Consider the following 26,049-nt stretch of genomic DNA (forward strand, 5'->3'; position numbering starts at 1 on the left):
TTTATATATGAAAAGGGCTCCAAAACTTTCGCCACCCTGCAAGTCTCGTGACTATCACGTGATTAACATTGTTATTTTGCCTTTAGAAAAGCCCTGAATCCCTGTATACCTTTACATCTCAGACCATTCCATTGATACCAATTAGAGCTACCCTTGTGGGCAGCCTTGTCCTTCAATCATGACTACTTCTATGTATTATGTCCATACTAAATAACTGCAGGTAACGTCAAAATTAATTTATTTTTGAAACACATTTCCCAAAATTAATTCTTTATCCCCCATGCCGCGCTTTGCTTCCCTTAAAAAGCCCAAACTATTTAAAGGCTTCATTACCATTCGCATCACACATGCTACAAGACACAGAAAACGGCAAGCAAGTAAGCAAGTAAGCAAAACGATCCAGCGCAGACCATGTTTTACCAGCGTATCATGATGTGGTTCAAGAGAGTTTTTTTCTACTTCTTCTATTTGCTTCTCAACAACGTACCGAAAACAGTATGGGATATCTTACACGTTGTTACTGATATTTACATGTTTTGGTGGAGAAAGTTTATGGATAAAGTACGGCCTAGGTCTCGGACTATGTACAGGGAAGCTGTTGCTGGGTTATACGGGTGTGATGACTATGAGGAATGGTATGAGAAGGCCAGCTTGGTGGACGAGTTGACTGGTGTAGATCTTTGGAGACGTAATTTCTTTTCGAAAAGATTCGATTTTGAAGCTGTATTGGAACAGTATGCAGCATTGATGGAATCGTTGGAAGAAGATGACTTTGAGACTGTTAAGTCGAGGTTCACTAATACGGGGCCCACGATGTTAAGGAACTTTGCAGGTATCGTTGATAAACGGCTATTCACGAAATCTTTGGTCGGAACTAAATTGCTTATAGAGCAATATTTGGATAAAGTGGTGGATACGTTATATCTACTAACGGCGCATCCGGAAGTGGTTCAAAGGACTTTTTTTCAACGGTGCAAGCTTTCTTTAGGTGCGACTGCACTTGCGTTGCAAGGTGGGTCACTTTTCGGATTATTCCACCTCGGCGTATTGAAGGGATTGTTGGATAGGAATCTTTTACCCAATATCATCAACGGGACCTCGATGGGCGCATGCGTCGCAAGCATGGCATGTTGTCTCAGCGATGGAGAGTTGGAAGATCTATTGACCGGAAACAGACTTGTATCTACAATTAAACGCGATACAGCGTTAATGAAAGAATGTGGATACGGCAACATTGATGAGCATTTCAACATCGGAACTTTAGTAGAAAATGTGGTGCACAATGGATACTCAAAAGACGTGTATCTATTTATTAAATTCATTCAAAAGTCGGTCATCGGAGATCTAACTTTTGAAGAGGCGTTCCAAAGGACTGGGAAGGTATTAAACATTGTTGTTCATCCCACGAATAAGAATATATGTCCTAATTTGTTGAACTATGTGACGACCCCGAACGTTCTTATATCTAGTGCTATTGATTGTAGTTTCGGAACAAACACAATCAGTAAGAATACTTGGCTATTGGGTAAAAACATAGAAAACAAAATAGTGGACTATTTGGATAGAAAAGAGCCCCATTACCAGGAGTTGAAATTTTCGGCACCACAATACGTTCAGGATTCGAGCCAATTGGAGGCCCCATATACCAGACTCACGGAATTATTCAATGTAAACAATTTTATTGTTTCCTTAGCAAGACCCTATTTGGCACCATTAGCATTGAACGACTTAAAACACGATATTAGAACGTCTGAGTACTATTACTACAAGAGGTTCCCATACATCGATCCAGGATCATATTCACCAATGCAACTATCCAAGGTTACCAAATTGGAACCATTAGCATTCAAATTTAAATACCACTTGGAAAGGAAGATGAAGCATATACTCACTATGGAACTAAAGCATAGAGTAGAGATCATGGACAGTCTTGGATTGTTATCCAACTGGATCAAACGGATTGCCATTGATGAAAAGACTCCACGAAGTGCGACGGAAGTAGCCATTGTGCCTCACATGAACTCGTTAAGCGTGTCACGGATCATTGAGGGACGATTGGATAATATAAACTATTGGATGAAATGTGGTCAGGAGAGCACATGGCCTGTCATTTCATTGGTAAAAACCCGCTGTGCAGTTGAGTTCACATTAGACGACATTATTAAAGGATTTAAGAAGAGTATATAGTATTTATTCATGTACATCATCTGTAAAATAGTGTTGTATTTTCCTTCAAGTCATGGAACAAATACTGGTTTTCCACAACGTGTAGTGCAGGAATATCCAGCAAGGCACCACCACGGGTTATAGCCAACGTTCCGGTCACGTCTTTGGCCTTACCGGTGTCCAAGGGTCTCACCGACAGTACTAGGAAACTTTTATGGAAACATGAAGTGGTAAACCTTACAAACTCGACGGTATCCTTACCCAGATGTTCTGGGAAATCGTTATCGAAGGACTCCACAGAGTTGACGACTATAAGTAAGGAACATAGTTTAAGTAAAGGGTTGATCAATTTCAAATGCAACTCGTCACTGTTCAACTTGAAGAGTGCCATTAAAATTTCCGGTTTTTCCAATATTACCACTGAAGGACTGTTGGATAACGACTCTTCAAACTGCTTCAAAACCCATTCAATAACTACATCCACAGGTTTACCTACGTTTTTGACAACAAGATCCTCTGCTATTTGTAAGACGTTGTATCTATTCCGTGGTACCTTCAACCTGTCAAATGCAGTTGTAAAATACGATTGATGGTTCAAAAACGATCCGACTACCACTTTCACGGGATCACTGCTGCTCAAACCGCTATTGGATCCACTGTTATTCCCATTTAAAGAGACGGGCCCACCTAAAGTGACCGTTTCCACAAGTGCGTTGACAAACCAGGATGCATTCGTCGCTACCGTATCTGTCACCAAAACCAAATTGGATGACGAATCTGTGAATAGATGCCTGGAAAGCACAGAATGGTCACTAAAAATCTGAAGCTCCTGTTTTTGCACCGACATATCCCTTGTAATACGTGCTCAAAGAGTTACGAGCAGCTGAATAGAGCCGGTGGTACCAACAAGAAACGTCATCTCATCGCATCGTTTGCTACTATTTCATTTTGAAATTCAACCTGTAAAGTATAAAAAAAAAAAAGACAAAAACTGGGAAACACCAGACACAACAAAACAGCAGAAAAGTAACACTTCCGGTAGTTAACCTCGAACATGGATTACATTACTATGTACCTTATAATCAGGCCTATTTAAATATTTAGTTCTTATTCAAAAATAATAGTTCTACCGGAAGTAAATTACCACTTTCCGTTGCCAAATTCACCGAAATTGCTCGTCTTTTTCTTCTGGGTTCATGAAAAATTGTGTCCAGAAAGGTTTAAAAAAAACACACGAACCGAAATGACGATAACAAACACAACGTCAAACTGTTTAAATAGCAGACGTCTGTGCCTCTTGGTTGTGGTTTATCACGGACTGTATCACTGTTGCCGTTTGTTCGTGTGGCATTTAACCTTCTGAATTGTGTTTCTTTTGTTCCAAGAGTACAGGTTTTCTTTTTAGCGAAGTGATTTTATCTGGGGCTTAGGTTTTACGGGCTTAGTTGTACTTGGTTCACTTTGACACTGACGGTATCAGTAAGAGAGTTTCTGCTGGATTCAGATTCATTCATAGAACAAAGGACGAGCAAAAGAACGGACGAAAAAAAATGGATGATTTAGGTGAACAATTGAGTGAGGGCCATAAAGACGATTACGACAATGGAATTGGCTCTGTGCCTGGAGGGTCTGGTTCCAACGGTAAGGGGAAGAGTCAAAGGACGTCGTTCAATGATTTTGTTAGAAAATTGTTTCTAATATTGGAATCAGAGGAATATACCAGCATTATATCGTGGTCGCCTGATGGTAAGAATTTTATAGTGCTAGACACGAATAAATTTACGACGGATATCTTGCCTAAACACTTCAAGCATTCGAATTTTGCGAGTTTTGTGAGGCAGTTGAACAAGTACGACTTCCATAAAGTCAAGAGGAAGAAGAACGAAGTGTCTGAGGGGATTCAAAACGCGTGGGAATTCAACCATCAGTATTTTAGAAGACACGATGAGGCAGGGTTGGATAACATTCGCAGGAAACCGTCATCACAGAAGAAAATACTGGTGGATGAGAACTCCGTAATAGTGAGGAAACTAGGTGGTGCACCCGGAGACGATGGTGCCTTCATTGCCGGTGACGAAGAAGGTATGACTGCGAAGATGCTTCTGAAAAACACGGTGAACAAGACCAAATTCAACCAATTAAAGCGGAAGGTGGAAGACATGGAAAACCAGGTCCAGTATCTAACAAATGAGAATCATAATATGAAACTGGACCTTCAAAAGATTCAGTCTAAGTACAATATGGCGTTGGAAAGTCTCCTTTCCACTGAATCCTTTAACTCCCAATTAATTTCTAATTTCCAAATTCTTGTCGATGCGTTATCGCAGCAGGGTTTAAAAGTACCCGTAGGTTTATCCTTCGAAAAAGGTAATTCTCGTGCGGATAATAAGTCTCATCAGCAACGTCAAATATCGGACTCAACCGGATCAACACCCAATGCAAATATCCCAGGGCTGTCGGTTAATACTACGTTACAGAAACAGGAACCCATTGAGCTACTTCCGATGGACCAACATCCTGTCTTGCGTCCAGGATTCCACGTTTTACTTGTCGAAGACGATTCTGTTTGTATCCAACTCTGCTCCAAATTCTTAAGAAAATATGGTTGCTCAGTGGAAGTGGTTACTGATGGATTATCTGCCATTTCCACGCTGGAAAAACAGCGATTTGACTTGGTATTGATGGATATTGTTATGCCAAATTTAGATGGTGCTACAGCGACATCCATTGTTAGAAGTTTTGATAATGAAACTCCCATCATTGCCATGACAGGTAACATCGATGATCAGGACTTAGTCACTTACTTACAACACGGTATGAATGATATCCTAGCTAAACCGTTCACAAAAGATGACTTACACTCGATGCTAATACGATACCTCAAAGATCGGATCCCGTTGTCTGAACAAAGACAAAATTCTAATAATGACCCTAAAGCGTATGTAGAGGAACCAATGCTAAAGAAACCGCACATATAAGACAGTTAAGGTATCCTTCATGCTGCTATCAAAAAAAAAGATAAAAAGAGAAATGGGCCAGAAAACAGGACACTTCATTTCACTTCAAGAACTCTTGTTTGTTTTCTTTCTCCATTATTTTAAACACCAAAAAAGTCCTCTTTTATTATACGTTTGGTCTGTGCTTTTTCGGTTATTAATTCTATTCTGTACTTCCTATTATTGATGGTACATCGATCAAAAGTACGGTAAAGTTGTATCTATATCCTTCTTATTACTTATAAAATTATTGGTTTTAGTAATTATCTTTCAATCTTCGTCTCGTTGGATCTTTTATGACGTTGACAGATGAGTATATTTGTGTATACGTACAGGTATATTATGTATGCTCATTCGAGTATGATAAGCAGAGTTTTATTCTTCTTCGACGGCCAGTGTGACATGGCTATTGAATCGCACAGACATTCTTCTCTTGGAATTGACATCGGATGGGATTTCTAGATCGAACTCATCACCGTTTTCTAAAAGTTCCTTGAGACTTGGTCTGCAACTTTTCATTGAGGATTTCCTCCTTGCTGTGGTAGATGAATGTGCAGCCTCTGATGATATAGCGTGGTTAGACGGGTCACTGACTATCTTTTGGCGTTTCTCCCATTCTTGACAACAACGAGGACAATGACAGAGGAATCCATAATTAACCCTTAGTTCTCTTCTTCTCAAGGTGACACCATGCAATGGATTCACGTAAGTTAAACGCAACTGTTCCCCCTTCTTGATATCCTTTCTAGCGTATAATTTAATCCCATGTTTTGGTTCCAATTCGTACCTTACATTAGGTTCACAGCTATGATTAATATGAGCCACTAAAGGGTAAACTTGACCCATAATTTGGTTCAAATTGAAGGTGCCTGTGAGGTTTAAGAAATCTTCATAGTCCATATCACATTTGGGGAAAGATTTGGCGAACATTTCAAACGCATCGGACCATTGTGTCTCCATATTCGGTGCTGAGACATCCGCATACAGCTTACCGTTACATGACGCATCAAAAGTACCACCAACATTGATGGAATCAGAAGCTTGCCAGCGTACTCTCTGACTAACAGAACACAAGGATGTGAAGAGTTTCCACAAATTGGATGTTGGCTGCATCACATGCCTTGCATAGATGACACCAACGGCATATGCGGCAACAAGACTTTCTTGTAAACAGAAATTCTCGAACTTGATCCAATTGGAGCTATTGCATAATGAGTTTCTAGAAGTGGCATGTTTCAATACGGAATGGGTAGTGTCTAGTTTCTTGCACTGCTTCGAGCACCAGATGGTGTTACACATGTTACAATCCAAATTGTTCTTGATGATCAATTGTGATGACAATGTGGTGAAAGCAGAGCACAAACCACAACATTTACCTCTACTTACCAAAGGCTGCTTGTCCAATTGCGGAATCACAGTCAATGGTAACTGTTCATGGAAGACCAATCCACCTTTCCTAATATCATCGGTGGCTACTAATCCTTTCCCAAACTCAGTATCAGCAATGGTAACTTTATCCAACAATTTTTTATTCAACTGGGCAATATCAGCATCCGTAACGGTACTGGGTCTGATGTCGCCAGTATAACTGTCCAATTCGTTCAACTCTGGAGTGTACAATTTATGCGATTTCAATGCTTGGTATAATTCATCTTTGGTTACTGACCAATTGGAGCGTCGTCGGATCAAATGTTCGTACAACGTATCTATCAGCATATCTTCGGCAGCCGGTTCTTCCTTCCACCAACGGACCACTTCATCGCAGAGCTGGGTTCGGCTAGGAGTGATCAAGCTGGACCCGGTGCTCTGATCTTCATCGTTCAACCGAAGTGTCTCTAGCTTCAAATGAACCATCACTTCAGGCCAAGGAAATTAACAGGGGAATTATGGTTGTGGATTTACTAGTATTGTTAGATGCTCCTACAGAGTTTTCCTAGCAGCGGGGGGCTAGATCCCTCTTTGCCACTTCTCTATCTCCATCTTTCATTCGCTCCACAGTAAGCATGAAAAGCTAAACAGAATTTAAAGGATTCTTAACTAGACAAACCTTTAAACCAATGACTATACTCCGTTCATGAGAGAAGCACATCTATAAGGGCGTATATAAGACTTAAAACACCTGCAAGAAAACGAGAAACAGATGTTCAGAATTATTAGAGATCCGCTGTTAAGGAACACTATCCGTAGGGCTTCTACGGACGCTACAAGTGAGAGCATTGCTGCAGCAGCAAGACAAGCCAAATTCGTTGTAAAGAAACCCTCATCGAACCGGAAATGGACCAATGTGCTGATCTTCGGTACATGTTTCGGGATAGGTTGGTTTACAACACAACATCTGACACTTACTGATATCATGGCATGGTGGTTCTACGGGAAGTTACCGGATACCGACTCCAAGCTAATCGATTACAGAGATGAGTTAAACCAAAGATGTGACAATTTATCGATAGTGAAGCAGCTTCTCTCCAAGGGGTACGTTGCCGTGTACAAGCAGCCGGACGCAGACGCGACGAATACGTTGATTGACAAGACCTTGCGTGCCCCCGGTGCCATCTGTATACCACCAAGAATCTATTACAATCCAACGACCAAGGATACCGTGTCAGTGTACCATTTAGGAATGAAACTAACCGGGTATCCGTTCTTGGTTCACGGTGGTATACTAGCTACTGTTCTTGAAGACACTATGAGAGACTCTGTAAAGCTAGTGACTGGCAAATCAGCCGAAGTGACGCAACGGTTGAAGTTAAACTACTCTTTCCCCACATTGGCCAACCAATTCGTTGTCGTTAGAAGGACCAAATGGGAGCAAAAGGGCAAGAACGACGTCGAAATAGAAGCCGAGTTGTTGGACCAGTCGGGTAGAAGACCTCTAGTAAGAGGTAAAGCCAATTTCAAGTTGAATTAGATTATTTTACCCACAAAGTACATACATTATTATAATTTTAACTACACATCACTGCTCTATGTATACCATTTCACGGTACCGTCACCACAAACCAAACAATCCACAGTGTAATCATGTTGTTCCAAGGGAACGTCGTCCACCAACTGTTCCTCGAGGGCTAATCCGACTAGCAACGGCTTTTTCCCAGTGTAATGGATGTGTCTTGAGATATAATCATCGTAATAACCTGCACCATGGCCCATTCTAGCCCCGTTCTTCTTACAGAACGCAACGCCGGGCATCAGGATAACTTCTAATGCTGGCGTGGGCAATGGTTCAGGGTCAGTTCGTACAGGTTCTCTTAGCTTGTACTTGCCCTGAGGTTGCAACGCCTGTACCTGAGCCAACGAATCGAAACGGTAAAACACAAGATGTGGCCGTTTCAATGCACCATCCTGTCTCAAGTCAACCTGTTTCGATACACTAGTGGACGAACACCGGGGCAAGTAAACGGTTTTCCCCTGTTTGAACAGAGACTCTACCAATGGTTCGGTCTTCATCTCGCTATGGTCCATGTTCAAGAAACATGCAATGTGAGTGAAACCCTTGGCGTTGACAAGTGACAATGCATGACGGGACACAATTTCAGATTGGCGTGCCAATTCAGCCTGCGAAAGGCCTCTCAACATGGCTTTCACCTGCGTTCTCAATACCTGTTTCTGAGAGATCATCGCACTATCTTGGTGAGTCATGCATGTGCAGCGAACCTGAGCGAAGATTACCGAAGCAAAGTCTGAACCAAGTACAAGTGGAATTGAAACTTGTGAGTCAATCACTGGAAACACTAAGCAACAGAATACCGGCTTGTAGGAAATGCAACCGGCAATCTGCCCTCGGCAACAGGTGGGATGCCTGGTTCCTGTCTCTCGAGACCATTTTTCGATAATACGCATAGACTGAGGTGAAAAAAAAAAGTTTCAACCAACTGATGACATGTATATAAGAGGCAGATAAGAAGGGCATTTGTCTTGTTTCTGTTCTTGTTTGGCCCGTTATTGTCACCATCTGTATCATTTGTCCTAGCTATTTCATCCCTGGCAAGGAACATTCATGAACTACATTGGACTACGGAATTGTGCAAGAGCTGTTTCCAGCAGAGTTTCCATTCCATCAAGAGGTATTAAGAGTCATATTTTAACAAGTTATAGAGCCATGTCCTTAGACGCATCCAAGGTTAAAATCACCAAGGTCGAAACCCCATCGAAGCCACGTCCAAACGATGAGTTGGTTTTCGGTCAAACTTTCACTGACCATATGTTAACCATCGAATGGACAGCTGAAAACGGTTGGGGTGTCCCAGAGATTAAACCATACGGGAACTTGTCGTTAGATCCATCCTCGTGTGTGTTCCACTATGCTTTCGAATTGTTCGAAGGTTTGAAGGCGTACAGAACCCCAGACAACAAGATCAGCATGTTCCGTGCTGATAAGAATATGGAACGTATGAACAAGTCAGCAGCCAGAATCTGTTTGCCATCTTTTAATTCGGATGAGTTGATCAAGTTGATCGGTAAGTTGATCGAACAAGACAAGCATTTGGTGCCTCAAGGTCAAGGTTACTCCTTGTACATCAGACCTACAATGATTGGTACTACTAACGGATTGGGTGTTGGTACTCCAGACAGAGCTTTGTTGTATGTGATCACATCTCCAGTGGGACCATATTACAAGACTGGGTTCAAAGCCGTGAGATTGGAAGCTACGGATTATGCTACTAGAGCTTGGCCAGGTGGTGTTGGTGACAAGAAGCTTGGTGCCAACTACGCACCATGTATCTTGCCTCAATTGCAAGCTGCTGAACGTGGTTACCAACAAAACTTGTGGTTGTTCGGTCCAGAAAAGAACATCACTGAAGTCGGTACTATGAACGTCTTCTTCGTGTTCAAGGACTCCAAGACCGGCAAGAAGGAATTGGTTACTGCTCCATTGGACGGTACCATTTTGGAAGGTGTCACTAGAGACTCTATTCTACAATTGGCCAGAGAAAACTTGAACTCTGACGAGTGGATCGTCTCTGAACGTTACTACACTATCACCGAAGTGGAAGAAAGAGCTGCCAAGGGCGAATTGGTCGAAGCGTTCGGTTCCGGTACCGCTGCTGTCGTGTCTCCAATCAAGGAAATCGGCTGGAACGGTCACGATATCCAAGTGCCATTGTTGCCTGGTGAACAATGTGGTCCATTGACCAAGCAAGTGGCTGAATGGATTGCCGATATCCAATATGGCAGAAAAGAACACAAGGGATGGTCCCGTATCGTTGCTGACTTGAACTAAATAACCTAAATACAACCTACCGTGATTATGTGTCACTAGCAACTATGTAGCACGGATCAGGTAGCTCAAATAGTTTCTCTATTCCCTCTTATAAACTGTTCTCTCTTTAAAGCTTCATTATTTCCTTATCTATAGTCATTATTTTAAAGGAAAAGCTTTGAAATGAATCATCATTTCTTCTACAATACCAATAAGACAAAGGGTAAAGTGGTAAAGACCGTGTCCTGTATTCAGCCATTGATTATTGCCTTGCTCCTGATGGTATTGTTGAATAAATGGTTGGTACTATAGAGATGAAGAAAGTTGCTAGGTCTTATATGGGATGTCAGAAGTGTAAGAGTTTGAAGAAGAAATGTGATGAGGTGAAACCCCATTGCGGGTACTGTAAGAAGCGAGGCTTCCAATGTGATTATTCGCGTACATTGAAATGGGGCGGTCGTCCGTTTAAGGATAATAGGGTTTCCAAGAAGATGAAGTTTGAGCATACTTATGTTGTCGAGGGAATATGTGCGGTGGATTTGAACGCTGCCACTGGGAAACAGGCCACCAAAGTCAAGAAGAACAAGAAGATGATAACCAAGAAAACTGTGGTGGTAAAGGAGGAGGAACCAGTTCAGGAGAAGCAGCTACAAGAGCTGGTGCAGGAGCTGGAGAAACCGCCTTTATCGGAGCCTGTGATTGAGATAGAGAGAGTGGAGGAAGAGGGTAATTCTCCACAGCGGGTCAATATGGCTCTTGTTTCGTCCACACCACTGTCTCCTCTTTCTCTGTCTCTGTTCGATGGGTCCAAGGATGAATTGGACGATAGTATCGCCGGCAGCCAGCGGATCGGTGGTTTTCACAACGATGATGACGATCTTGTGCAAAGCCTAGATCTTGAATTCTTTATGCCTTCTATTTCACTTCCAAGCTTGATGATTCCTGATCTCCTACTGCAGTCACCAGAGATGGCAGAATCGTTTGATTTCTTTGTGAACCAGACTTCAAAATTGTTGGTTCCTGCCCCAAGCTCAATTTATACCCGTAACCCATTCTTCAATTTCTTACCCCGCATGGCTATGAGTAACACCGCATTAATGAACTTGTTGTTGGTGTTTGGAGCCAACCATAAGCATAAGATTCTACAATACCAGGAGTTATCAAATGGAGATTCCTCTTTGGTGGCTAATGACTTGTTGATTAATACTTTCACCAACCTTATGGGTCAGTTAACCAATTTTGATTCAAGAAATAGTGATTCAACCTTGGCTACCATTCTATTGTTAGCTGCTTTCGACATCTTCTTTGGTGATAAGAAACAAAAATGGAGAACGCATGTTTATGGCGCAAGGAAAATCATGAAGGAAAGGATTTCTAACGATACAGGATCAGTAATGTTGTCTAATAACAGTGCAGATGTGGAACAAGAGTATTTCCTTTTAAGATGGTTTGCTTATACTGACATCATTTCGTCTTTATCTTCAACGAATTCAATTAACAATATTCATAAACTTACCACTTTGCGGTACGAAATGGAAACCACTATTAAGGACAGCTTGATGCAGAAGATGATGTTATTAAAAGATATCGAGTACTTCACAGGAATGGAAGTAATATGCCTATGGTTGTTAGCTGAGATTTCTCGTCTGGTTAACGAGAAAGAAACTGCTACTAACAATATATTCCCACAGGATCTTATTTTGAGAGCTTTGGAACTCGATCATAAGATGGTTTCATATTTAAAGGCCAGCGAATTGAAGAGAAACGAGATATTTCAGTCATATTATCTTTCCAAGACTGACGCAATCACAACGGAAAGCTATGGTGCGTATAGAATTCTTCGGGCCACGAACCAGATATTTTCCCTTACAGGTGTGTTACAGTTGAAACGTAGAGTGTTGGGTCTCCCTCCGTCTAGTCCAATAGTGATAGAACTAGTGAAAAATATCACTGAATTGATAGAAACATGGATTGAGTTTGGCTCTTCTGCTGAGACATGTATTATATTTTGTATTTTCAGTTGTGGATGTGAATTGATGGCTCCTGAATTACATCACTATAGGCCATTGTATCTGCAGCATCTGCTCTCCTTGATTCAAAAGGGTGTATCAAGTGCTGAACAGGCTAGAAATATCGTGGAAGAATGCTGGTCATCAAATAAACAATGGTGGGATATCTTCAAGGAAAAGAGTTTAGATGTTACGTTTGCACTTTGATATCACGAAGGTAAGATGGGTCGGTTTCAACCAATAAGAGGTCCGACCAAGATAGTGAACGCCAAGATTTATGGTTTTCTTATAATGATTAATAACTTTCTCTCGTCCGCCTTACCTGAAACCAATGAAATGTCTTAATTCACCGATAACTTGATAATATAGCAAAACAATATAATCATTACTATTCAGCCAATGACTACAGCAGCTCTAAACAATGAGGAAATTATATATGTCCTTCTTTTCACTTCTGCATCAGGTTTCAATTAGATGAGCTAATTGTCTGAGAAAAAGTTCTTATGCACCGCCTCATAGTAAATATATCATTCTAAACAGTTTAAATTCTTTTTATAAGCTTCATTGGATCTGTATTAGCGATACTAGGTATGCCATCTAAGATTATTGAGTTGAATCATCATAGAATGTGAAAGTTGCATTGGAGTTACGTACTTTTAAGATACCATGTTATTTTGAGAATTGACACTTGTACTTTAAGTTACTCTGTAACGCTATTTGGAAGCTGGATTCCTGAAATGGTGTTGCCTGAATATATGACTCTCCAGTATCAGTGAACTTAAGGCAGTATTACACAGGCATTAATTTTAATCATATTACAATTTTGTCACTAAGTGGAAATAGAACATGTCTTCAAAGGTAACAAATTCAGGTTCTCCCAACTGGACAACAGGACAATCTCTGTCCAGAATGCAATGTAAATTTCCAAGGTGTGAGTTCAATTCCTCCACTTCAGAATCTTTTAGCTCTTCATTGATGTAGGCCAATGTGATATGAAACTTTATAGAATCATGAGATGGATCTTCAAGACCAGTCAATGCAGAGATGGAATCCCTGAGCTGTTTGATGGCTGTCTCTTGGGAAGTATTCGATGGTTTTACAATTACATTAATGGACCGAGGCTTACTCGAAGGCAGTTCGTCTTTCGGTGGTATATGGACCTTCAGTTCAACACCGCTTGGATTAGTTCCCTGGTCTCTAAAATTGGCATCTTTGAACAATTGTGCAAGATGGTTATGACACTCTGAAATGCTTGCATCAGCACCAAGCCCCGTAGGCCAATGACCGACTGACCTATCGTGTTCGTGGCAGCAATTCATGATTGTAACATGGTAACTGGAAGGTGGAAGCAGGGTGATCTTGTCATAGAACGATAGTCGTTTAGCGAACCTGTAAAAGTCCAATAACCTATTAAAGAAATCAGTCTGCTGCGGTATATGGCAAATTATAGTGTTACCATGGAACGTTTTGACCACTCCATTATCGTCAAACTTGAAACTCATGCCTCAATGGGTTGCTAGACTAAAGCGTGCTTCGTCTTTTCTAGATATGACAACGTTAAGGAAATGTTGAGTTTTAAGGTTCTATTGTCCGAAATATTATTATCTGACCTATACAGAAGAGGATAATGGACGTGATATACTGGCACTTAGTTATGGTTACTCAAGATCCGTGTATAATCCGTCTGCAGAATACTCTGATGATGATGTATTTATATTTTCTTCGAACGAGTATTTTAGCAAAGATTCCGGTATATATATATGATACTCATCGTAGTGTTCTAGTAGTTCCAGGCTGGATTGAAAAGAAGGATACCCACTACAGCTGCTATCCTGGCATTGCAAGTTATCCCAATGTGGAGGGGTTTGTAACGGTGGGTTCTGGTCGAGAATTTCGTGGATAAGGTGTAGTTCTAATACATGTTCGTTCAATGCCTCTTTTGAGGGAGCATTAAATGGACAGCCGTAATATCCACATTGGTAAGTCGAAGTGTCGTCTTGATTCTGCGTATGCGTCTGCTGATGTCTCTGAAACTGCTGTTTAGTGGCAAATCCCTTACCGCACACACTACAGTTGTATGGTTTGACCTTGGAATGGCTGAGCATATGTACTCTTAGATGTGAGGGCCTTAGAAACGCTTTATCACATCCAGGTTCAGGACAATGGAACGGTTTCTCATTTGTATGAGACCTTACGTGCTGTCGAAGCAAGCAGGGCCTCGAGTATTTCTTACCACATGATTCTATGGGACAGACGTATCGTTTGGGTCTTTTCTCCATGATGATTTTGGTGTTCTTGGGGATTCTTGTTGGCACTTTACCATCTTATTAATAAAGTTACATCGCCCTATATATATATACTCTAAATCAAAAAACCATTCTGAAAAGGAATGTAGCAGGACCAGAAACTATCATCACTGTGCAGCTCTCAGTCTCTCCATTAACTGAAATTTTGTGCTTAGTTGTCTCTATGCTTTCTTCTTCATCGCGCAAGGTTTAATCAATTATAAACTTATAAAGCTATATTGTCATGGAGGAATGTATTAATGTCATGGGCAATATCCTGGACGTGAGTTTCCAAAGCAAAGTGTCCAGAGTCCAAAAGGGTCAACTTGAATTTTTGGGCATGTTTGCCAAAAGCCTCGGCTCCTTCTGGAGTAAAGATGTAATCGTTTTTACCCCAAGCTGCCAAGACAGGTATCCGATGAGCTTTTAAAAACTCGTGAATTGCAGGATAAATGGTCAAATTGTTCTGGTAATCGTGAAACAACTTCAATTGAATGTCAGTTTGGCCTGGCCTTTGTAACAAAGCAAAATCAAGGGTATATGCAGCTGGTTCTATAGCTGTTTTGTCCTTAACACCAATGAAATATTGGTCATCGACATTCTTTCTATCAGCTATAAACTGAGAAAGTGGCTTAACAAATACTGGATCAGTTTGGGTAGTCTGCCAGTACTTTTTGATAAAACCCCAGAATTCATCTCCAAGTGCCTCTTCGTATGCGTTGCCGTTCTGAGTAACAATACCTGTGATGGAAGAGGGATCCTTCAACGCTAAACGGAATCCGACTGGAGACCCATAATCAAAGACGTAGATGGCAAACCTAGTAACATTGATCTCTTTCAAAAACTCTCTGACCGTGGCAGCCAAGTTATCGAAGGAGTAATGGTAGTCTTCTGGAACTTCTGTGAATCCGAACCCTGGGAGATCAGGTGCAATGACATGAAATTTATCAGAAATCAATGGGATCAAGTGACGAAACATAGTTGAAGAAGTGGGATATCCATGCAACAAGACAATTGATGGATTAGATTTATCACCTGCTTCCCTATACCAAACCTTGGTGTTGTTTGAAAGGGTTGCTGTGTGGAATGTCTGGATACGAGAGTCGGTCATTCTTAGTAATACCTTAAATTGGGATTAGTTGCTCTGCTGATGATAGTAGGTGTCAAGGACCGGTAGTAATTATGTGATGGCAATTACCCAATTTTACCGTGTGTCATCGGAATGGTCCCACAGTTCTTTGTTGTTCCTTTTATATATTTAAACCTTGTAAGCACTTTTCATTGTTCTACCTAATCTTTGATAAGAGCCCATTACCGGGATCCTATCAATGAAATGTTACTGGGACATGTTCAACATCAATACTAGGGGAAAAGACAACGTAGCAAGTAGTAAATCCTGCAGTTCTACTGTAAAGAGTGGAGCTTATTCAGAAGTCTGTCTAAATGACTGATGTCTTTGGGGTCTCCAAACATCAGTATTTCTTGTAACAGTGTGCACGGTATCCTTAATGAGTTGCTGTATAGCTTCTCCATCTACCAAGTAAATACAGGATTCGCAGGTAGATAGATTCAAACGCCATACTGTGTAGAAATAGACCTTAATTGAGGTTAAGTTGACATAGAATTGATTCGCTCTCGAGTGTGACATTTCATGCATATCATAAACCCTTCACTCTGTTCGTCCAATCAAGGGTCCAGATGGCCATAATTTTGAATACAGTAAAAGTCCCGATACCATTGAAGATTCCAGTAATCATTCCCCAGGTTGCACTGAAATTACAAATACCAGTCTCGTTCGTTAGTTTATGTTTTGTAGCTGCTTTTGACGACTTCAAAAGTCATTTTATTCTGCATGTTTGAGTCTCTTAAGTTGGAATTGAATTAAAATGTTGTAGACTACGATCAATTCATCAAGTCAGGATTTTAAGGCAGCTGGGACTGGAATCAAGAGCAGTACTTAAACACTTATTCAACTTCTATAATAGACATTTACTGGCTGTCGAAAAGAAAGTACCCGACCTATAGCAATGGATCTGCCCTTATTGTCAGATCCATCCATTAAAAGGATTCAGTTGTTCCAAGGTGTCAGAAACCAACTAGTGAGGCTTTTCCAGCACAATGAAAGGTAGTAGCGCAGCATCATAGAAACTACATGGTAAACTGCTAATAACCACTCGCTGATGGTATCAAGAAGTCAATTTAGTTTTGATAAAATTCGTTTTAGAACTGTTGTTAAATATAAATTAAAACTGCATAACATAAGCTTTTAACATAAGAGGAACTCAAAAACAAAGCAGGCGACCAATAAGGTCGGGAGCCATATACAGTCCTTTCCTGTTTGGAAACCTGCAAGGGCCGTAGAAGAAGTTGGGGGTATTTAAAATAGTCTGTGAGTTTTGTTAATGTTTGAGATCACACTTCAAACATGTTCACAATAATTGATGGAAACACACAATTGGAATCAAAAGGGTATCGATCAATCAACGTAGAATTGGTTCACCTTCAAACTCTCGATTTCATAAACATCGTCAACACCTGACTTCACAATAATGGAGCCGATGTTGTTACCTGTGGAGAAGAAGAAAGTGTTAGTGGAAGTGACAGTACCGTTATTGAAGTAAAGTTCGATAATGTTTCTGTCAACGATACCATAAACATCGAAGGTGCTAGAATTACTAGAAGGTGGATTGCTAACTGAGAGTCTTTGAGTGAAGAATGGGTTCTCTTGAACGAATGGGATGTTGGAATGACCACGGTCCAAGAAGAATTGCTTGGAATTAGCTTCGTAGCCTAATCTCAAGTATTCGTCGCTGTCCTTGTCACCTTGGAAGTATAAGGATAAATCGGTGAAGACCCAGTTATGGATTCCAGTGAAATTGACGGAATACTCAAGAGAGAATTCGAATACACCGGTAGGGTCTTCAAACTCAAGCACTTCGTGAGATGAAGAGTTCAACGTCAAGTTTTCAAGGGTGTATGAAGTACCGTTCTTTCTCAGACTAGTGAAGTCAAGCACAGGTTGACTGTTCAATACCAACGCAGTTGTGTTTGAATTAATATTGTATTCAGTAATGGTGAAGTTCCTGACCAAACTCATAGATGAACGCCATGGGTCGGTAGGTACTTGGTTAGCGTATTGCCAATTAGAAGCCCAAGCAATACCCAAGACGTCTACTTCATTTGGAGTATTGAAGAAGGTTTGTAGAGCATAATAATCTTTACCCAAGTCAAGGAATCTAGTTTGCTTGTCGAGTGGTTCGAAGTGAGTACCGTTGAAGTCACCGATGAAGTATTCAGTACCAGAACCACCCAAGATAGAGCCAGGGTTAAAGGAAACAATCATGACCCATGCGTACCCGACTTCTTCCAATTGAGAAGTTTCGTCAACTAATGTAGAATTTGACAAAGTAATGTTCAATGGGACAGAAGAGGCATTCCATGCTATAGAAGAGGAGTTGGAGAATGATACGGTGCTGTTTGGATGTAATGGACCGGAAGAAGTAATGTTAGAACCTGGAGCACTGGCATAAGTGGTATTCTTAACGTATGGAACCTTAACAAGACCTGGACATTCGTAATTGTAACCCAAGTACCCTTCACGAGAGAAGTTAGATTCTAGGGTCCAGTTCTTCAAATCTGGAGAAGAGTAAATCAAGACAGAGAAACGGTCAGCTTCGGCGACTGTCATAACCCAATTACCCTCGGATTCAGAATCTTCACCTTGGTACCAGAACACCTTAGGGTCTCTGAAGGCATCAGAATCGATATCCAACACTGGGTTGTCAGAGTATTCAGTAAACGTGTAACCACCATCATGGGAATAACTCAATTGTTGAGTCTCACTGCCGCTGTAGTCCAAAGTCCAAATAGCAACCACTCTTTGTCTTGGATCCGTAGAGCTGTTGAAGAACCCGGAAGTGTTGTTGTAATCAATGACCATACTACCAGAGAAGGCACCAGCAGTTTCGAATTCTGGTCCAAATGCAACACCTTGCTCATCCCAAACGGTCAAATCCTTGGAGACAGCATGACCCCAAGTCAATGGTAAACCCCAATGTGGTGCGTCTGGATAGTACTGATAGTATATATGCCAATCTTCTTCCTTAGCATCATACCACAACCCATTGGGATCGTTCATCCAACCTTCTTCTGGGGAATAATGGACAGCAGGTCTGTTCAAACTGAGAGAAGAGGACGAATTAGAAGTAGAATTCCATTCGCTAGCAATGGCACTAATATTAGCATCACGGCGGTGGATGACAGCAGCAGATGCCAAAGGCACCATTAATGACAACAACTTTAACATATTTTATTTCGCTTTGATGAGTGTGCTGCTTTAAGTCAAGGAGATGGCAAGGAAATGACACATACATATTGATATATTGAACCCTTCAGTTCCAATGGCCCCATCCAATCCATATATATATATATATATATATATATAATCAATCATAATCATGTACTGGAGATGCACAGTTATCCGAGTTGTAATGGCCCTACCCTAATTGGGTTAATAACGCAAGGTGAGAATTGCCCTAAATAGCGAACAACGTACGTAAGTACGTCCCTTTGAAGGGTTGCCAATGTTTGTTGTATAAACAATTGCTCATTGCACATCCACACCTGCTCTGCAGATGTGGTAACACATCTGCCCAATAGCAAACGAAACCTTTTCTCTCATCAACCATTAAAATAAGGTAGACGGGATTTGAGAGCTTTACAGGCAAATCCATAAAAACAGTTAAAAGCAACGTGACCCCATACGATCACTGTTCTTTTCGATCAGCTGTCTCGTTTGGATGGGGTCTTACGTTGAGAATGGAACGGTAGTCCATTGGCTAACTTTATGGCCGTATCCCCACATGATGGATTCTAGTATACTTGTACCTTACATTCTGTTCTCTATGTACTCCATGTTCTTCTGATTAAGCTCAATTTCTGCTGGAAAGAAACGAACAGTGGGATTAAATGATAAACGAATGTGAATGGCATTGAGTTTATTCAAGTTCTTTGAGATGGGAAGGCCTGGTCATCGTAACATGGCGTTATTAGTGGCTGGATACTCTATGGTTTTTCCGCTATGCTGTGCCTCGGATAAATCTGGGGCGAAGGAAAAATATTGTGCCATTGCAAGTTATTCAGTCTTACCGTCTCGAGCCTTTAATAATATAGTTGTCTCACATAGTAAGTATTTAACAAAGTCGTAACAACATCTAATCTGGTTACGGTGCCTGTAGGTAATTGGTAAAGGTACGAATAGTAGAAGCCTTTGGATGGAAAATGGGTTTCAAAAACAAGAATACATTAGATATGTCAGTTACAATATAAGGAAGAAATATAATATCGGAAGTTAACGATAGTATTAGTATTAGTATATACTCTTAAGTCAGTTCAGAACGACACGCCACAAGACATTGCTAGGAGGGATTGTGTGTGTGTATATAGTGGGAAATCAGATGAGTGAAATCTCTCTAGTCGGACTTACGTCTGATTCTGGACCATTTGTCATGGATCCAGTTAGCGACAGGGTCGTCGTCTTCAACGTCGACGTATTCACCCTGCTTGATGTTCTCATGGGCAACTTCGTTGGTCAATGGTGGGTCTCTTAAACATAGCGAGAAGACGAAGAGTGGCGCGGTGAATACCAAGGCAACCAGGACTTCGTATTTTTGCACGTATCTGTAAGCTTGGACAACACCATCTCTCACTGGAGTACCCCATGGATACTGGGCAATGTAAGTCAAAGGAGATCCGTAGAAGCTTGCTGCCAAAGTAGCGTCACCATCCAAGTGTTGGAGCAATTGTTTGTACAACAATTGGGTCCAGATAGCACCTGACACAGCTGATCCAACAGCTGAGCCGATTCTGTACATGGTGTAACTCAATGCGGTGACAGTGGCCATGTTTTCATGAGAAGTGACGGATTGGAGGGACACGGTGACTGGGTAAGTGAACATGGTGGTACCGAGACCCCAAACGACTAGCGCACCGATGATACCTTTATCAGAATTTTGACCGGATCTGAAATGGAACAAGATACCCATTGCGACCATCCATAGGGAACAACCAGCGATGATGAATGGCTTTAATCTGGTGAATCTAGTGATGAATAGCGCAAAGAAAGGCGAAAATACGGTGGAAGTGAAGGTACTGACACTGGAAATTCTGGTGGCAGAAGTGACACTTTCATTCACAGCAACCATCAAGATTGTGTACAAGTAACCTGCGGCCATGGTGAAGATGAAGTTGATCAAGAAGGCAATACACAAAGCAGCCCAAATACCACGGTCTCTCAACAACTTGAATGGAGCAATTGGTTCACGAGCCCATTTGGATTCCCATGCGATAAAGAATGGGATCAAGACGAAACCTAAGATGAATGGAGCAATGATATGTGGATTGTTCCATTTGTTTGAGATACCACCTGCTAGAGTCAATGGGACCAAGATACAACCAAGGATAATAATCATGAAGAAAACACCAATGACGTCCAATTTCCAAAACAATTGAACCAGACTTTGTACGAGCCCATGTGTTTGGTAGTAAGTCTTTTGAGAGGACAATTCTTTCCAGGCCTCGGTTTGTCTAGCTCTCCATTTCATATGTAGCATACAACCCAACAATGGCAAACAACTCAATGGGAAAATGAATGCCCACATAGCAATGTCCCAAGACCAATTTTGTTCTGGCTTGGCGACATCGACAATGTTACCAGAGATCCAAGTGTTGATAATAAATGGCCAAGTTGGCACGAACGAGTAGAACAACCTCCATTTCAAAGAAGAGAAATCGGATAGGATCAATAGAACAATCAAGATAACTCCAACGTAACCGATGTTATAGAACACAGCACCTGCAGCGTACCTTTGAACGTCGTGAGCCTGAGATTCGATGATGGTACCAACAACATAAAAGACAATGGCAGTGACGAAAAGAGTAAATCTGCCGTAAACGTCTGATAATCTAGCATAAACGATTTGAGAAGCAGCACCCATGACTGCATTGACAACCCCGATAGTGGAGAGCAAAGAATGCGTCGAGTACGAGTTCGTTGCCCAAGTCGTATAGAAAGAACGCAAGTTACCATCTAAACCATAACCATAACCACACAAGAACGCACTGAACAATAGAACGACTCTCCATTGCCAAGAGCTGTACTGCTCAGCTAAAATCTCGGTCTTTCTGATGGTCAAAGACTTACTGCTCTTCAAATAGTCAGGAATACCATACTCGTTAAGGTCTGTAGGGCCTGCCTGTTTCTCATCAACACCAACACCAGCACCGTTGACACTTTTGATAACGTTTGTTTCATCATCGCTATAAGTGCTCTTGAGGACCTTATCCTCACCAACAACTGAGTTCTTTTCTGTAGACATTTTGGTCGTGGTTTGGCTAGGGTGCTTGTTACGGTTTACTTCCCTCACCGTTAATACTCGAGAACCCCCAGCTCCCAGAATAACACAATACCTAACAGTATCTCTTTATATATAACTGAATACCACCCACCCCATCACAACGTAAACGGAACCCATTCTGATTCCGAATTCCAGAGAGTCGCTATTCACTACTGCATCGCATCGCATCGCATCTCATCTCATCTCATCTCATCTCATCGCAGCAGTGAAAAGAATTATAGTGCCAAGAATGCCCAAGACGGAACCTTCTACCAATGACAACGAAAATACCATGTCTACAGAGAGGTACATAGCACACACAACTACAGACCTTTAAATAAAAAAGGGTGTCGATGAGATACAAACTACAAATAAACCAGGGATACCAGGGATACCACTCATTCTTTCCTTGACAAACTATCATGTAAGCTCTACTGCAGCAAAACTAACTACGGCACTATCCTCTATCGACATCAGAATGAAGCAATGAGCAACTAGCTCTGGCCTTTCAGCAAACATCACTGTGCCTTGAAAAATGCGCTATGGGAACCCCACTCGATGGATGATGGGGCAACAAAAAGCAGGTGTCAAATCTGAGTTCTGAGTTCGGTGATTTGATTCTCACGATTAAACCTTTCTCTATGCCAGAGATACACACAGCTCAGCAGCTCACTGTGTCATTATCCATTGGTTACCAGATAAGTTATGTAAGGTTTTGCCAAGAGAAATGAGCAGCAAAACAGATACTCTAAAAGAAACGATGGTGAAGTGGCTTCGTTTCCGTAAGGTTCCTGGAAAGAACACTCGCTATTACGGAGGTTCATTATCCATGGACCAAAGATCCCAGACAAACTTCATTTCTCTTGCTGGAGGAAGAGCTGAGACTGAGAGTATATATATATTAGTAGGCATACATATATCCGCTTGATTCCGGGGTCGTCTCGACTGTTCAATTCCAGTAATTCAATAGATCGTCCAGTAATTCAGCAGACCGTCCAGTTTTCTATCGGGTTGTGTTACTCGAAGCGTATTTTCAACGTTGCAACCAACAGTGATAAAAGACTTTTCCGATAAGGTCAACAGAACTTGAGCTTTTCTGTCTAGCATAGGCCATGGTTCCATCGCGATAAAGGAAAATTAGTCATCGTTGATCGTCTGGTATAAGAAGGTTTGCCTTTTGTATATCATTCTTGGTAGTATCCGGTAGTTCTCAGATAGTTCTCAGATAGTTCATTGAACCTGGAGAAGAAGAGCTTGATTCATCGAGCCATTCTCGCAAAGTATGTACATACCAAGTCATTTAGAGGTTACTGATTTAGACAAGCAGGTCAGCGTCATAAAACAATACCCGTTGGGTGTATTGTTCAATTACAATTCCGCAAAGACGGGTTTATTGGACTATTTCAAGTCTGGTAAGCCACCTTCGGGAACCGACCGTGTGGATTCTGTCATGTGTGCTACTCATGTGCCATTCCATTACGTAGAGGATCCGGAGGGCAAGACCAAGGGTAAATTGATCGCCCATTTGGCTGGGCAGAACCAGCATATTGCCATGCTTGAAGAGAACGCTAACTGCTTAGTGGTTTTCCAGAGTGTGGACTCGTATGTGTCTCCGGAATGGTATCCGTTGAAGAAGAAGACGCATAAGTTCGTTCCGACCTGGGATTTTGCGTGCGTTCACGTTTACGGTAGGGCCAAGATCATTCATGATGACGAGGAATGGTTGCTGGGTATGTTGAATTCGATCACAGACCAAGAGGAAAAGAAACGTCCAGATACGACGACTGTTTCCGAGAAAGATGAAGATCACTCCGGTGAGAAAGGCGAGGTCCCGATCCACCGCTGGAAAGTGGAAGAAGCTGAGAAGAGGTACTTGAGCCAGGCGATGAAGAATATCGTTGGTCTTGAGATTGAAATCGATCACGTTCAATCCAAGTTCAAATTCCACCAAGATCAACCACCAGTTAATGTCAACGGTGTACTAGACGGGTACGCCAAGGAATTGGATCCTAAAAAGGCGCAGGAACTTGAGAAGTTTACCCGTCAACAGTACCCAAGGGAATTATAAGTATATATTCGCTTTGAGAATCAGTGCGGTTCTGTATTAACTTCTTTTATTTATTATAATATGCCCTTATTTATTGAAAAGACTGTGTGTGTGTGTGTGTGTGTATGTTAAGGTTTTGAACCTAAGCTAACTTGTGATGACGAGAAGAATTAAGACTGCGCATCAGCTCCCCTTTGGTGTTTTCTTTAGTAATAGAATAGTGTTTTAAAACATTATACAAAAATTATCACGATTATGTACCTACAACGTAAATAGATGGAGTACTACGACCTGACCTGGAACATATTGAGAGACTAATCGAATAGATGGTGTGTGGGGGGGTTTTATTTCGGTAGATTCACAATTTTGATGCAATATGAACGACATGTCATAAGTATTAACGTCATATTGGGAATCGGCCAATTTTATAGGTTTATGGTGTTAAGATATAAGCGAAATAACGAAAAAAAACAAGGTACAAAAGAGTTTGTACGAGCCGTCAATAGAACCGTCTTTTGTGTCTTTTATACCTTTATAACTCTCTCGGTTTGATCACTTAGAACTTGGCAAATTGCTTGTTAGCCTTACCGGTAGCAGAAGCAACCTTCAAGACGTTGAATCTAACGGTCTTGGAGATTGGTCTACATTGACCGACAGTAACGATGTCACCGACTTGGACACGGAAAGCTGGGGAGACGTGAGCTGGGACGTTCTTGTGTCTCTTTTCGTATCTGTTGTACTTTGGAACGTAGTGCAAGTAGTCTCTTCTGATGACGATGGTACGGTGCATTCTGGTGGAAACAACGGTACCGGTCAAGATCTTACCACGGATGGAAACCAAACCGGTGAATGGACACTTCTTGTCGATGTAAGAACCTTCAATAGCGGTCTTTGGGGTCTTGAAACCCAAACCAACGTTCTTATACCATCTCTTGGTCTTTCTGTTGGCCTTGGCCTTTGGATTGGTGAAGATGTGAGGTTGCTAATAGGAAAGTTGTGAAGAAATTAGTTAGTAAAACGAACATATGGTAGATTAACATATATTGAATCAAATCCTGGAAAGTCATTAGAATTGGTGCACATAGGTGTACTGGTAATCTTCTGCATTACGGTATCTCATTCATTTGCCAATTTTTTGGGGGTTCATTGTACGTGCTGAGTTATATTGTGTATCTCATGGTGCTGGGTATAATATGAATTTCACTGTTGATCTTTCATTTATTGGATAGGATTCAAACATTAACGGATAGCGTTAGGTTCATACCTTTTGGAAAGCTCTTTCAGATTGAACAGTCAATTCAGTGGACATCTTGCTCTTGGGTTTCTTGATCTTCGTATCCGGACACTACAACCTGTTAACAAATGCGACTACTATTGAATATACTGTAATTACATGTATCTTGTATCGTATTGTACCTATGAACCAAACGTATTCTTCATGTTGAAAAGTGGGAAATTGGGAATCTGGATGGGGGCAGGCTGGCCGTGGAGGCCGTGGAGGCCAATAGGCAGGAATCCCTGGGCAGGGTTTCCTGGTGAGAGTCCTGGGAATGGCTTTGGCAAGGATTCACTGTGGGCAGGCAGTTTGGTTGGACAGGGCATTGGTGGGCCTACTGCTCCCGAGCTAGGCTCAATCCTGCCATTCCTTGGAACTCCTTCTAGGGCCAAGCTAGGCTCATTCAGACCAGTTTCCTCCCACCTGCTCTGCCCACCAACTCTCAGTCCTCTCAGTCCAACCCTGCCTACCTGCAGCACTCCTGCAAACCAACTTTTTCAAAATACTGCTGAAGCACCATATACTTAATCAGGAAATCTCACTTTGTCACGAGGTGCAAGATAATTCCGACCAATGATGCATGGGTGTTTGTTATGTCTGGGTGTCGGGACAGTCTCATGCGATTCTTTTCGCCAAGACATGGTTTCAAGTCACTGTCAGTGTCACTATGGGAGAC

General features: G+C 41.6%; 16 protein-coding genes across 16 annotated transcripts; 7 read left to right on the forward strand and 9 right to left on the reverse strand.

The window, feature by feature from the left end:
* Positions 1-411: 411 nt before the first annotated feature.
* Positions 412-2,187, forward strand: TGL3 (bifunctional triglyceride lipase/lysophosphatidylethanolamine acyltransferase; the record flags this gene model as incomplete). Its single annotated transcript, XM_451445.1, has 1 exon — positions 412-2,187. The coding sequence occupies one exon, from the start codon at positions 412-414 to the stop codon at positions 2,185-2,187; it is 1,776 nt and encodes a 591-aa protein (XP_451445.1).
* Positions 2,188-2,203: 16 nt separating this feature from the next.
* ELP6 (Elongator subunit ELP6) lies at positions 2,204-3,013 on the reverse strand (the record flags this gene model as incomplete). Its single annotated transcript, XM_451446.1, has 1 exon — positions 2,204-3,013. One exon carries the CDS (start codon positions 3,011-3,013, stop codon positions 2,204-2,206), a length of 810 nt encoding a protein of 269 aa, XP_451446.1.
* A 703-nt stretch (positions 3,014-3,716) lies between these two features.
* SKN7 (kinase-regulated stress-responsive transcription factor SKN7) lies at positions 3,717-5,144 on the forward strand (the record flags this gene model as incomplete). The annotated part of the gene is made up of 1 exon (XM_451447.1): positions 3,717-5,144. One exon carries the CDS (start codon positions 3,717-3,719, stop codon positions 5,142-5,144), a length of 1,428 nt encoding a protein of 475 aa, XP_451447.1.
* Positions 5,145-5,537: 393 nt separating this feature from the next.
* SET5 (S-adenosylmethionine-dependent methyltransferase) lies at positions 5,538-7,016 on the reverse strand (the record flags this gene model as incomplete). The annotated part of the gene is made up of 1 exon (XM_451448.1): positions 5,538-7,016. One exon carries the CDS (start codon positions 7,014-7,016, stop codon positions 5,538-5,540), a length of 1,479 nt encoding a protein of 492 aa, XP_451448.1.
* Positions 7,017-7,302: 286 nt separating this feature from the next.
* Positions 7,303-8,070, forward strand: FMP10 (Fmp10p; the record flags this gene model as incomplete). The annotated part of the gene is made up of 1 exon (XM_451449.1): positions 7,303-8,070. One exon carries the CDS (start codon positions 7,303-7,305, stop codon positions 8,068-8,070), a length of 768 nt encoding a protein of 255 aa, XP_451449.1.
* A 56-nt stretch (positions 8,071-8,126) lies between these two features.
* FAU1 (5-formyltetrahydrofolate cyclo-ligase) lies at positions 8,127-9,002 on the reverse strand (the record flags this gene model as incomplete). Its single annotated transcript, XM_451450.1, has 1 exon — positions 8,127-9,002. The coding sequence occupies one exon, from the start codon at positions 9,000-9,002 to the stop codon at positions 8,127-8,129; it is 876 nt and encodes a 291-aa protein (XP_451450.1).
* A 157-nt stretch (positions 9,003-9,159) lies between these two features.
* On the forward strand, positions 9,160-10,383 carry BAT1 (branched-chain-amino-acid transaminase BAT1; the record flags this gene model as incomplete). The annotated part of the gene is made up of 1 exon (XM_451451.1): positions 9,160-10,383. The coding sequence occupies one exon, from the start codon at positions 9,160-9,162 to the stop codon at positions 10,381-10,383; it is 1,224 nt and encodes a 407-aa protein (XP_451451.1).
* Positions 10,384-10,658: 275 nt separating this feature from the next.
* Positions 10,659-12,578, forward strand: KLLA0_A10329g (Zn(II)2Cys6 transcription factor; the record flags this gene model as incomplete). Its single annotated transcript, XM_451452.1, has 1 exon — positions 10,659-12,578. The coding sequence occupies one exon, from the start codon at positions 10,659-10,661 to the stop codon at positions 12,576-12,578; it is 1,920 nt and encodes a 639-aa protein (XP_451452.1).
* A 608-nt stretch (positions 12,579-13,186) lies between these two features.
* Positions 13,187-13,873, reverse strand: KLLA0_A10351g (uncharacterized protein; the record flags this gene model as incomplete). The annotated part of the gene is made up of 1 exon (XM_451453.1): positions 13,187-13,873. The coding sequence occupies one exon, from the start codon at positions 13,871-13,873 to the stop codon at positions 13,187-13,189; it is 687 nt and encodes a 228-aa protein (XP_451453.1).
* Positions 13,874-14,029: 156 nt separating this feature from the next.
* FZF1 (Fzf1p) lies at positions 14,030-14,650 on the reverse strand (the record flags this gene model as incomplete). The annotated part of the gene is made up of 1 exon (XM_451454.1): positions 14,030-14,650. The coding sequence occupies one exon, from the start codon at positions 14,648-14,650 to the stop codon at positions 14,030-14,032; it is 621 nt and encodes a 206-aa protein (XP_451454.1).
* Positions 14,651-14,882: 232 nt separating this feature from the next.
* KLLA0_A10395g (epoxide hydrolase) lies at positions 14,883-15,767 on the reverse strand (the record flags this gene model as incomplete). Its single annotated transcript, XM_451455.1, has 1 exon — positions 14,883-15,767. One exon carries the CDS (start codon positions 15,765-15,767, stop codon positions 14,883-14,885), a length of 885 nt encoding a protein of 294 aa, XP_451455.1.
* Positions 15,768-17,132: 1,365 nt separating this feature from the next.
* SUC2 (beta-fructofuranosidase SUC2) lies at positions 17,133-18,962 on the reverse strand (the record flags this gene model as incomplete). Its single annotated transcript, XM_451456.1, has 1 exon — positions 17,133-18,962. The coding sequence occupies one exon, from the start codon at positions 18,960-18,962 to the stop codon at positions 17,133-17,135; it is 1,830 nt and encodes a 609-aa protein (XP_451456.1).
* Positions 18,963-20,127: 1,165 nt separating this feature from the next.
* Positions 20,128-22,032, reverse strand: KLLA0_A10439g (ARN family MFS transporter; the record flags this gene model as incomplete). The annotated part of the gene is made up of 1 exon (XM_451457.1): positions 20,128-22,032. One exon carries the CDS (start codon positions 22,030-22,032, stop codon positions 20,128-20,130), a length of 1,905 nt encoding a protein of 634 aa, XP_451457.1.
* Positions 22,033-23,332: 1,300 nt separating this feature from the next.
* Positions 23,333-24,118, forward strand: KLLA0_A10461g (uncharacterized protein; the record flags this gene model as incomplete). The annotated part of the gene is made up of 1 exon (XM_451458.1): positions 23,333-24,118. The coding sequence occupies one exon, from the start codon at positions 23,333-23,335 to the stop codon at positions 24,116-24,118; it is 786 nt and encodes a 261-aa protein (XP_451458.1).
* Positions 24,119-24,653: 535 nt separating this feature from the next.
* RPS11B (40S ribosomal protein uS17) lies at positions 24,654-25,406 on the reverse strand (the record flags this gene model as incomplete). The annotated part of the gene is made up of 2 exons (XM_451459.1): positions 24,654-25,079; positions 25,362-25,406. 2 exons carry the CDS (start codon positions 25,404-25,406, stop codon positions 24,654-24,656), a joined length of 471 nt encoding a protein of 156 aa, XP_451459.1.
* An 84-nt stretch (positions 25,407-25,490) lies between these two features.
* Positions 25,491-25,901, forward strand: KLLA0_A10505g (uncharacterized protein; the record flags this gene model as incomplete). Its single annotated transcript, XM_451460.1, has 1 exon — positions 25,491-25,901. One exon carries the CDS (start codon positions 25,491-25,493, stop codon positions 25,899-25,901), a length of 411 nt encoding a protein of 136 aa, XP_451460.1.
* Positions 25,902-26,049: the final 148 nt, after the last annotated feature.

This window comes from Kluyveromyces lactis, assembly GCF_000002515.2.
Source record: "Kluyveromyces lactis strain NRRL Y-1140 chromosome A complete sequence".
Taxonomy (NCBI): domain Eukaryota; kingdom Fungi; phylum Ascomycota; class Saccharomycetes; order Saccharomycetales; family Saccharomycetaceae; genus Kluyveromyces; species Kluyveromyces lactis.